General features: G+C 37.6%; 1 protein-coding gene across 2 annotated transcripts in view; it reads right to left on the bottom strand.

Annotated features, from left to right (window-relative positions):
• Window positions 1-12965, bottom strand: part of LOC123310480 (head-specific guanylate cyclase) — a 110020-nt gene that overhangs the window by 13603 nt on the left and 83452 nt on the right. For both annotated transcript variants that reach the window (XM_044893953.1, XM_044893952.1), the window contains exon 7: window positions 344-523. In XM_044893953.1, coding sequence (XP_044749888.1) covers window positions 344-523 — 180 coding nt within the window. The remainder of the gene's footprint in view (window positions 1-343; window positions 524-12965) is intronic.

Below are 12965 nucleotides of genomic sequence, written 5' to 3'. Positions count from 1 at the left end.
ACGAAAACAATGAGGAAATAGATCGCATCGCTAAGCAGTACTTTGGAAGGATTGATTTTATCTACATTAACATTGGGATTCTAGATCCTGAAGTCTCTGAAACATTTATTAACATAATATTTTCCTCAGCCTTCTATTTCCTGAAGTTGGATTCAATTATAAAGGTTTCTTGCAAGTGGAGAAAAACCTTCCTTATAATTGATATAGCAACTTGACTTTACCTGGAAAATGGTACAGCAGAAGCTGTTCAGGCACAGAATATTCCAAAGCCACTTGGCGACGAATTTTTCCATATACTTCAAGAAAGATCTAAAACACGTCAATTAGCAAAAGTGACCCCTACCTGAGCCCTGGCCTGCTCCCCCACCAGGATGACATCCCTGGTGGCGTCGTGCAGAGGAATGTCCGAAATGAACAGACCGTTCCCGGTCAAACCGTCAAGTCCATCCAGGAACGGCGATCCGACGAACAGGATAGAGTCCGATTCCGGGCAGTAGACCATCTGACCTTTCAGCTCCAGACCCTGCGAAAAAAAAAATAAAGGGCCGGTGAAAAAGCGGCGTTTTCGGTAATGGCGGAAAATTGGCCCGAATCGAATCATGTCCGATTGACAGAGTGCGGTTGACAGCGAGGAAAAAGGAGGAAATATTGTTGAAATGCGTTCCGGCACAAGCGGTGTGGGATTCGAGGAAAATATCATGGGGAGCTTCAGTGATGACCCAAGATTGGTCATCATCATTCATGAAAATTTTTACAATACTTGTTTTACAATGTCTGACTTTTTATTTGAGTTATCTGTTATTTGTATGGTCTTTTAGTGATATTTTAAGTTCTTTTCAGCAATGTTTTTCCACTTTATCAAGCTTTTATCCTCTGAAAATGATTGATTGTAGTAGGCTACAGTCTGGATTGAAATAGTTTGTGGTTTGAGAGCACGTAGATGGGCCCAACATTCTTGTTTGAATAGGGAGCATAGAGTTCTCCCACGGTAGTGGGCCGAGGATCACCACAATTGGACAGTTGGAGATTGGACTCTGTTTAATTAAGGATGTGACTAGATTTCGTTTGGTCAGCTCCGATAGAGGTAAGGAAGTTGAAGTTTGTACGAGTTCCATCGATATTTTTCGTCGAATTATGGATGATTCAATAAGAATCCTTTTCTATGGAATTTGCGTTGTTTTCTCATCGAGTAAACTGTATCTTGAGGAACAATGAAGATAGTCAAGAATTTGATACCTACCCTCAGGTTCCACAACAACTCGAACGCAACGTTTCAACCCTTTAAACTCCTTTGTTTCAACATCGCCAATTACGGTCGACAAGAGCGGTTCTGAGAATTCAGGGAACAGGAGCCTGTTGCTTTTATTGCCAATAAGATATATTCGTGATTGCCCTTGTATGATCACTTTCGAGTTTGTGAGATATCCGGAAAACTTCAACAATGCTCAACGTAATAAGCGAATCGGTATATAGGCCTAGGGCTGGATGAATTAGGTATTGAGAGCTGGGGAACTGGAGTGGAGAGAATCCTGGGGGTAGTTGAATGGGGAATTTCCAATGAATTCACTTTGACAGGGCTGGCTCGATCTAAGAAAGGGGCTTTTATGGTAATGAAATGGTTAAGTAATTTAATAATATCAATAAATCTTGATTTCTGAATGCAATTTCATTCAATATATTAATCGATTCTGCCTTGATTCATGACATCTCAATGATACCTTCGGATTGAGCTTGTTATTCGGATAATTCCAGTAATAAAAACTCCTAAAATCGTGATAAACATCTATTGGACCACTACTACCACCCAAAGATGCTAAACATGTGTAGTGGTTAGTGAAAATCATATAAGTCAGATTCTAGTTGAAATATATTTTTTGGGGTTTCAAAAATATTTTCTCAGCAGCCATGAAGTACCTTCATTTGCAATTTTCTCGATATTCAGAAGGTGAGAATTTTGGAACTATCGTCCAAATCATGATCAAAACTGTTCTTATCCATTGAGAGCATCCACCGCACAGTTGTGTGTATTTAGGGGAAAAATTCTAAGTTGAGCCATACTCAAGGATAGATCCCTCGAAAAGGATCAAAAAGCTCTACGTTTGCTTCGGATAGAATCTAAATAAACACTCCCGCAGTAAATTCGATATTCCAGTACCTTTTCGAGCGTTTCCCATATTCCAATATTTGCTCGAGCATGGATAAATAAGACGAGGGTATATACTTTCTAAGTTTTCATGTAGAATCCAATTGTTCCATTCAGTTTGGGAATGAATGGAAGGAAAGGAGAGATATACAAACACATAAAAAATTGATGCAATACATTTTCAGATGGTTCTTGATTCAAGAAATTGACATCTAACAACGAAGAGTTTCTAAAAAGATTAATGAGAACTATAGACTTATTAACCTATAAATTGAGATATGATGATGTCGGTTCATTCCATAGAATTTTTTAAATGAGATGTGATTAAATTTTGAGTAGTCGGAATTTAAGAGGACAAAGCCATTCGATGTCGATTCAAAAGGGAATTCAATTAGACGTTGAAGTGGTCTCTTATTAAATGCGCAATCAGAAGGTGACGCTAGGTCCTTGATGCCGCAATAATGAAAATTTCAATCAGTTTACGATGTCAGCGCAAAGTATAACGGAACCACATAAAGGGCAGTAAACTACGGAGTTTGGCCAGATTTCCGTGAATAAAATGCTTAACGACTTTTATCCCACCCTGTCACGAGAGGTGTTCTGTATAGAGGACGTATTTCATGAACACTCTGCATTGCTCTTTTCGCTTTGAAACTCAATACAATATACTGCTCCATATTAATTGAGGGAGTTCAGGAATTTTGTGACCGAGTTTCGAAAGTTGTCCATTTTTGTCCACCAAATGTACAGTTGCGAATGAAGAAATCAAATATTATCCTGTTTTATCTGATTGGTTATTGATTATATAATTTTCAGTGTGTTTAATGCACAAGATACTATAATACTATATAGAAAGGTATGAATGAAGTTATTATTTGGTTCTGCTTCATTGCATGACGATACTGAAATACTGAGCTTCCTTGAAGTATATGTGGTTTCTAGATGTTCGATTTATCAACCTAATTCATGGACACATGATGTGTTACAAAAAGGCGAAGGAGCGAAGGATCCATGTATTCCTTCGGTATTTGAGTTGTTATCCTAATGACCAATTATTACAACAAAGTATTTAGTTCCTGCTTCAAATATTCAGGGCTTTGAAACTCTCTTTCCAATACAGTTCCCACTTCTCGGATATTTGTTTCATCATCATATTGTTTATTCAGTCATTTCGAAGTATCACAACTCTTTTATCTGCTTTATTCCCCTGATATTCGTCTCACAAATAGGCAAGGGCCTGTGTTAACACCTCAAATAGAACCCTAGAATTTATGGTCGTTATTTCCCTCGAAATCCTCCGAATCCGTTCAGAAAAATGCCTGCTGATCCGGCACACGTAACAACGTCGAATCAGATCACGCTCGAAGGACCAAATCTAACAAATCCGACGTTTTCGCGCGAAAACAACCGTCTCTCTGAAGCGACCGCCGAATCGCAACTCTGGGACCAATTAAAATATTTCATCATCCGACTGGGCGGCATTTCGGAAAAGCCAAACAAGCATTCCGGTTGTTTCTGCTAACGGAAACACGATACCGGGGGTGTCGTTTGTTTCGTTTCAATTTGGAACGGGTTCAACAGTTCGCGCCGGCCTCGGCAGTTGACAGACACCATGGTAATTTTTGTATGAAAACTAAATACGTTGCACAGCTGCAATTTTGCGTCTCTCATATCGACCCGGATGCTCGGGATTCGGACGAGTTTAAGTTTGAAAATGTTTATGCAAATATGGAAATGACAGAACGAGAGCACGAATTCGTGCATGGAACGAGAAGAGGGTCGTTAGTTTTATGCAGTTTGTATGTACAGGCATTGTTGAGGGTGGTTCAAAACTTATACTACAAAATATTTGGGTTAAACACCGCATAGACGACCAATCCGAACTAGACAAGTTGCATTGCGTTGTTCAGCCAATTTGCACAGATTGCAATGGAGGTGATTTGTCGACAAAACTAGTGTGGCTCCCCTGATCTTGATCTTGACCACGCTACTGGTCAACTCTATGGTTTCTCAAACAAGTTACTTGACAGCAACGACGATGCAGGCCCAAGATGTCAGATGGTACAGTTTCTGCTGAAGCCATTTTTGATTCATTCTCTTTGTTAACTCTGTCGAAGTAACTTCTCATTGTTAACATTCAGATTATTGTACCACCTCTTTCATTGTTCATTTCTTCGAAATAATATATTTTCGAGTACTCTCAGTCAAATCTGGTGCTAATTTGTCCAACTCACAAGGTAATATATGCAAAGTTTTCTCGAAATTATTAATTCGACCATTATCATATTTTTTTCTTTCTGATAAAATGAATCCACATGCAAGGTTGTTTCAGAATCTTCCAACAGATTTATAATGCTAGCTAGTACTGCTTAACTGCTCACACGAGACAGCTCGTATGCTTCTAATGCTAATTTTCTTTATTTGAAACTCTTTATTTCATATGACTAATTACTGTTGTCGAGTTTCAGATGAATGAATTCTCTGAATATTCTCCGGAGTGGACACTGGATTCAGTAGTTTTCCTTCAGAACACGATGTGTACTTCTCATATATGGTTCAACGGTCAGTAGTAAGCCATAATATTTGTTGATAGTCTCCCGTCATTGGCTCCACCCTGGAAGGCCTGCTCTGGTAATCGCGCACACTCAATTGTTATGATCTAATTGTAATTTGTACATTCATTGATACATTCTCATATTCATTCATCGTGCTCGATATACATGTTAGTTTTCAGCCTTCTGCACTTCTCGAAACTAACGATTAGTGGTTTCCCTCATTAGTATTCTCGATTTGTACCTCTCATAATTTATCAATTGTATCTTCTATTTTTCTAATAGACGTTCTAATCGTGTTCACTTGTGTCCGTCTCTGTAAATGTTGTATTTATTGATAAATTTTTGCACTCTTCAAGACCAACGTTATGTATAAGTTATAATATTCTTGCTCTTCTCAGTTCAATTATTTTTGCTCTTCTCATTTGACTTATTATAATGATGCTCTGTTCATGTTTACATGTAAAAATTTTTGAACAGCGCCTGCTTGAATAAAGCTCCCTACATATAGCACAACCATCGGGAATTGCAAAATGGCGAATGCTCATCAGATTGTTTCTCAAAATTATTGGATAATAGGAGGAGAACTTAGGTTACTTCACACTCAGAGGGTCTTCATCCCCAAGGATCTAGCCACATTAAACTCCCGCGATTTCCCAAAAAACCCCAGGGAACCGGCAACGTTGCCGCACTTGGCAATAAATCACCGAACCGAATAAAATATTAGATCTCGCAGGAAAACCCAAATTGGAGTGCCAGTTGACCTCACTCATTATCACGCCAACAATGCTCGTATTCGTATGTCCTTCCGTAATAAAGGGGACGAGAACGCATTTGTCCACGGGATCCCGGAGGCCGGGAAATTCAAATAAATGCAAGCAGTGTCCCGTTATAAAGTGAGAATGATTTGTTCCCTGGGATGAACGTCTCATGTTGCTCACGCTCCCGGCATAGGAAGTGAGGAGAGTCTCCGACCGTTATGGGGATTTTGGTGTTTACGGGGTTCGGTAAATATGAATTTCCATGTGAAAGAATGAGGGGAAAATGTGAAGAAACATAGGAGTTTGGTACGAACGAAAGAAGGTGTATCTATACGTTTCTGTATTTCACTGCTAGATTTGATCCATAATCAAATTCAACAAGTGAAGAGTATTTCTAGTTGGAGTATATGGGGAAAGATTATGAAAATTTCTCTAATGAATAATTCAACACCTTTATCGTACTTGAATATTCTTTCTGGTGAATTTGTCGAAAAAGGTTAAATATGCAGAGTGAGATTGCAGAGATTTTTCATATGGAAAATTCTGCCCCAGTAAATATAAGAGTGCTCAAAGGCACTAAGTTAAGTAAAATTAGACGTGAAAAGAGGTGAACGTCAAAGTGACCTAAGGAAAGCAAAATTTGTCTATTACTACCTACCATTTGTCGAAGTCCAATGCTGGGAGAGATATTGGACACAAAATTCAATGCCGTTCGATAGGTTCCAATATGAGGTTTTCGCTAGTAGGCGTTTTTAAGAAGTTATAAGAGAAAAACTAAAAAGAGTGCTAGAATTTTGACATTTTTGGGCCACCAAAGATATGCTCAACCCCTGGAGAGATACAAACTCAGATTTCTAATTATCAAGAGTATCCTTAGGTTTAAAATCGATTTCCAGATCACCTATCCTTATTTTCTTGGACGAAACAGGGTGAGTCTTGTACAATACATGTTAGTTTTCAGCCTTCTACACTTCTCGAAACCAACGATTAGTGGTTTCACTCATTAGTATTCTCGATTTGTACCTCTCATAATTTATCAATTGTATCTTCTATTTTTCTAATAGACGTTCTAATCGTGCTCACTTGTAAGCAGTCCGTCTGTGTAAATATTGTATTCATCGATAAATTTTTGCACTCTTCAAGACCAACGTTATGTATAAGTTATAATATTCTTGTTTTTCTCAGTTCAATTATTTTTGCTCTTCTCATTTGACTTATAATAATGATGTTCTGCTCATGTTCACATGTTAAAATTTTTGAACAGCGCCTGCTTGAATAAAGCTCCCTAAATATGGCACAAACATTGGAAATTGCAAAATGGCGAATGCGCATCAGATTGTTTCTCAAAATTATTGGATAATAGGAAGAGAACTTAGGTTACTTCACACTCAGTTTTTGGGCCACCAAAGATATGCTCAACCCCTGGAGGGATACAAACTCAGATTTCACAATGTGAGTCTTGTACGAAAGAAAAAAAATAATGTACGTTATGTGCTTATGTCCTTTGTGTTCTCCCTCAATGATTTCATATGTCGTGATCATTCAGTATTGTATTGTCCACTAAAATTCCGTCCTAGTTTGAAGTTCGACAGATTTCTCACGAACGAATGACGGTCTCGTCTCTGGTCCAAATTTCGTGCAGGCACGTCCAATAAATGACCGGAATTCCAGAAGTCCAATAACCGAGCGATAGGGAAGCGTTTACAGGGACCGTATGTGGAATGACAAGAATCCAGGGACTGTCCTCCTGATTAAAAACCGTTCAATCATTTCATTAGGTATTGTTACGTTGTATCTCTGGCGATATCGAGATTGAACATGTGGGAAACTAGGGTTGGTGGGACTCCAAGTTGTCACTGCTGAATAACTTTTAATGAATAACTAGTACCTACGGTTATTTGTGTCTCTGAACCATGAATTATTGACTCCTGATGATGGGAATTCTCAATTCTCATCACAGAGTTAGTGTAAAATTTATCGAATAAAAATACTTTGCTCATCCCTGTTATAGAGCACAAAGTACCTACGTAACTTGAGTCGTATAGACTGGAATTAACTTAAATTTACCTAGAAGGCTGACCTTACTGGAGAACCCCACCAAGAATTTTTTTATTGCATTTTCTTTCCCATAATCTCTAGTTTCTAATAAAAAAATTATAATTACTTTTTAGTAGGAGCTGCTCAAATAATCCCACTTTCAAATGATGCAGGGTCCTTTCCCAATGTTTTGTCTCATATCGCATAGCTTGTCATCGCATCACTTTCAAAGGATGTTATTGCAGGTCGACGTTTTTCACAAATGTGTCATCCCTGACGACGGCATTTTGGATAGACGCTTTTCGGAGTCCCTGGGATTACGAGACCAGTCGACGTCTGCATTTCCGCGATATTGACGGTGGTGGATAATGGACGGATGTCGAATGGGATGAATTCGCTGAATGATAAATACTCTCGCTGTCGCATGAATGAAAATTTCGACGAGGGATGCAATATTTATGGCGCCGGATTCAAATCAGCAGATATGTCGTCTCATCAAGTCGCTTACATTAATAATTATGGATGAAACAAGGTCCTACGGGGACTCACCGGAAAGGACTTTGATAAATCGGATTTTTGACAGTGTACACTGATTAATTCTGTTGGGATTCAAGGGGAAGTGTTGAAAAATTGATCAATTGAGATGGTTTTAACCCATAACCATCTAATTCCTTGCAATTCGAAGATTTTTCTCGAAATTCAATGGATTCAACGGAAATAAATACGTTTAACTTCAAAGATAATTCACGTAGTAAACTACCACTAACTTCCACCGTCAAGTCTTCCAAACTGACATACGTAGACAAAGTTTGTTACACACTAGAACTCCATATCCTGAACCCTGAATAATTGAGTAGAGGTCCTGTCCCTTGCTCGATGTTATAGTGGTGAATTACAAGGAGAATCGATAAGACCAGTTTTGTTGTCATAGATTTGATGAGGAGAGAGTTTCCCTGTGTTGGTTTCACAATGAAAGTTACTGGGTCTTATTGTACAATTGATTACAAAATGAATTTGTAATGAGCGTTCATTGAAAAGCGTCGGGAAGCAGGCAATGGAAACTCGATAATTGATATTCTAAGCTTGGCTAGCGTTGGGAAAAAATATTTGAAGATCATTATTATTAATGAAAGTAAATACTAACATGGTACATTGGGTACTTCGGCTGAATGCCATTCTATTTAAAAGATCCACAGTTGTGCAATGTCAAAGATTTAGCTCATTATTCTGAAGGGACCTCAAAAATCTACTGTTAAAATATTTGTACGAGTCAAAGACACGCTCTGTATAGCTCTCAGTATTATGTATTTTGGTGCGAAATAGAAATAGATTTCTTATCAGCATCTAAGCTTTCCCCTCATCTAGGAGCCTATCGTGATCAATGTTTTCGTTCCCTAATTCACCCTCATCATGTGATTAATCACTAATGTTTACTTGAGTATCGATGAACCCGATGAGGCCATTGTATAACATGATTGATCGATCTATATTCTTGTCAGCGATGAAATGGTTATTTTATTGTGTTCGGTCATATCGATCGGTGAATAATTCCCTCTCAGAAGGAAATAAGTATCATATTTTTACATGTCCCCATGATAAATTGCCCCCTGAATGATAAGGCTGAATCTATTTCCGTCAATAGACAGAATATCTGTGTACAGGTTGAGATATTTCACATTTTAGATGGAATTAATGATACCTAGTTGTGTTCGATATAAGTGAGAGTTTTCATTCAGGATCGATTCGCAATGGAATATAAAGTTGAAAATTTTCACGTGGATATTGGTTCAATAAGCACTACCAATATGGGATATGATGAAACCCACGATAACGAACAGATGCGTTCGAAAATGTCACCGAACCTCCCCTAACCGCATATATCATACATGCAGATAGGGGTTGGATATATCTACCTATAATATATTGGATGAATGCCATAAGATAAACGGTGGCCGATATGTTATGCTCTGAATCCTATAACGATATTGAAAATGTACGTTCCAGGGCTGGATGATACTGTAATAACTCTCACAGTAACTGACCGAATGAAAATATACAGGGTGAGTCTTTGACTCATACAAATATTTTAGCAATAGATTATTGAGGTCGCTGTTCATACTTCTTTGACCAGAGAGATTCCATGATTCAAATCTTAATAGAGTTTATGTCTTAGATGGAAGGTTTTTCAATATATCCTTCTTCCTTACTGCTCCAATCTGCTTCTTTCTTGTTTCTTCAAGAATCAAACCCATCCATTCATCCCAGCCCCAGGAGTTCATCCAGACTTCCCGGAAACGCGTTCCAGATGAACTAACTCGAAATTATCGGAATAATGAATGTCCCCCAATAATTATACGATATCGGCATAGTTGGCCCCAGCAGGGGGGAAAAAGGGGTTGCGAATGTTCCAACAAGACGGGGATAGGAGCTCATTAATGGAATATTGCAGACAATCTCGAAGCCGTCTTGTACCGATAAAGCAAGGATATGGATCTTCTAATCTCGTTTAGGGAGTATCTTGTGATCCACAAATAATTCGCGTATTACAATTTAATCTTCTTTGATCCCAGTACCCCGTTCGGCAGGATTGGAATATGCTGACGCATGTAATTTGGATCTGAGATGCTGGAGAGATTATGGTCTCAAACACGTCTATTGGATAACCATCTGGGGTCGTATCCTTGATACAGGGCGTTAATCAGCTATTTCATATGGGTATGTTATGGAATGGATTTAGGTCTTAAGTGACAAACAGGTTAAACTCCCCTAATATATAGCTTCTAAATACATTTTGAGCAACCTATTACTGCCCTTATATATGAAGAGTATGGAAATAGTGTCACCAGTTTCAAAATATGATCAATAAATTATTCCAGGATAGTATTCCAATGTAGAAAAAAGAATTTGCAATGGAAAACTCGACAAACAATAAACAAAAATATCTGGAGTAAAAGAAATTAAGCTTAAAACGAGAATGAAAGTTTTTGAACACGCTGTATCGTAAGAACATAACGGCCTTCTTCTGAATTCCGATCTCAATTGTAATTTACTTTTTCAACAACTCTAGTGTGCGAAAGTCGATAAATTTTTAGGGTTTACATATTAATTTTTTGTCGATGTTTGATTGATAATTGGGTCAGCTAACAATATGGAGCCAAGATGTACATCCTTTTGCACCATAACCTTAATTGAATTAATATAAAATTTACCTAATGTTGAATCACAGAAGCAGAAAAATGCTAGAACAGATATTCAAAATTTATTTCATTATGTAGTGGGAAAAATATTTTGAAGCGAAAATTCGAAAGAGATTTTTTAGTAACAAACACCCTGTTATTCCACACTCTTGACCGCTATGTGCCAGCTCTAAACCTGATGGATATTTTATTACAATGCTAGGATTTGAACAGAAATAGCCGTTTACATAATTCAAATAGCGATCAAGTCTAAATTCGCATCAGATATACAGCTGCATCTGATTGAGGTGAACTATGTCTGGCAGTTAACGTCAAAATGAATTATTAGAGTGATTTCGGTAACTTGTAATAATCGTTTTCAAGTCAGGACCGTGAAAATTGCATATTGCCTAATCCTGAATGGAAATCTCGTTGGAATGAGCTTGGTATGATGCAATTTCCCCCCTTTTGACGATAAAACTGCAGGTTAGTGCCTTTCATCTTTTAAATTAAAACTAATAAAACACTGCTTATAAGCATCATCAACACGACTATGACTGTACTAGATGCATGAAACGCCAACGTAGAGAATCATTTGAGATGATATATTTTTCTCAAAACGATATGATCTATAATACTAAAGCTCTTGGGGCCATTCATCAATGTACCTATACCATGTTTGGGATCCATCGTATGATCAGATATGTTGGTGCTACTTACATTTTCAAATATTTGGTTAATACCAATTTGGGAAGAGCATCTGAAACCACTCTAGTAAGCGCACATACGTACATGCATGTAAATATGCCGGGAAATTCATTAGCAAACATGCATTAATGTTAATCAGACATGCTACGAAAACATAATGGATATATTTAGTGGTTAGGTGGATTGTAATGGTGACTTAATTAAAGACGTTATTGCTATTCCTCGACAGATTATTAAGGAAACATAGGTGCAACAGTACATGGTGAGTAAATTTTCAATTGACATGCAATTGTTTCAAATTTTTATTTTTATTTATTTATTTATTTAACATAAACAGGAATCCTAACAGGAAAACCCAATAACAAGGATTCACCAAAATACAAGAAAACAAACACCTACAATAATGATCGTGAACTTATATTACAAGAATAATAATAATAAGGGAGGAAAAGTTTAAAAATATCTTCTTTTTCTAATAATTTCTACACGTATAAGCACACAGTCTTCTCCTAAAAACAGCTTGTGAAGAGTTGAATATGTCAATGAAAGAGATATGCCAGTTATAAAATCGTGTAATTCTCAGAAAAGTGGAATTGTAATACAATGATGTGCGGGCTCTCGGGATATAAAAAAGATCTCTATGGCGACCAGTAAAAACACGAGTATTGAAATAAATTTCACGAACAATGGGAAAATCGAAATGATTATTCATTACTCGAAATAAAAACATTTGATCGAGAATAACTCTTCTTTGCTCTAGGGTAATAATTTTGTACATTTTCAATCTCGTCTCATATGGACAAGCAACCTGCCTGTTACCGAATCTGTAATATAGAGTTTTTGTGAACTTCTTCTGAATTCTTTCAATTCTGTTGATATATTTGTGATAAAAAGGGTTCCATATTGGGGTTGCATACTCGACTATACTGCGGACTAGAGAAAAGTACAGAACCTTCATGGTTTCTTCATTCTTGAAATTCCGTGTAATTCTCAGAACAAAACCGAGCATTCTGAAGCCTCTAGAAACAACATTATCAATATGATGTTCAAATGACAACTTCGAATCCAGAAATATTCCCAGGTCTTTAACAACTGTCACCTCCTCTACAATCAAACCAGACAGGCACAGAGGTGCACTCACAATGTTGAAGTTTTTGGTGAAAGTTATATGTTTACACTTACTAACATTCAGGGACAGGTAAAGCGAAGAACAGAACTCGCAAAATCTGTTAAGATCATCCTGAAACCTCTGAACGTCCTCCAAGCTTTTCACAGCTAGGTACATTTTAATGTCATCAGCGTAAAGCTCAAAATTCACATAAACAAGATACCGGCAGACATCATTGATATACAAGCTGAAGAGAAGTGGTCCCAAATGAGACCCCTGGGGTACTCCCGATTCAACATTGTAAAGAGACGAGCAAGCATCACCCATAACAACATACTGAGACCTTTCACACAGGTATGACTCAATCCAACTTAACAAATCTGGTCCCACACCATAATCTAAGAGAACCTGCAGAAGTGTTGCATGATGTACTTTGTCGAAAGCCTTGGACAAATCCGTGTAAACAGCGTCTACCTGGAC

The sequence above is a fragment of the Coccinella septempunctata genome, chromosome 3 (assembly GCF_907165205.1).
Source record: "Coccinella septempunctata chromosome 3, icCocSept1.1, whole genome shotgun sequence".
Lineage (NCBI taxonomy): Eukaryota > Metazoa > Arthropoda > Insecta > Coleoptera > Coccinellidae > Coccinella > Coccinella septempunctata.
Note: the sequence above shows the minus strand (reverse complement) of the source record. Positions and strands in the feature narration are given on the sequence as shown.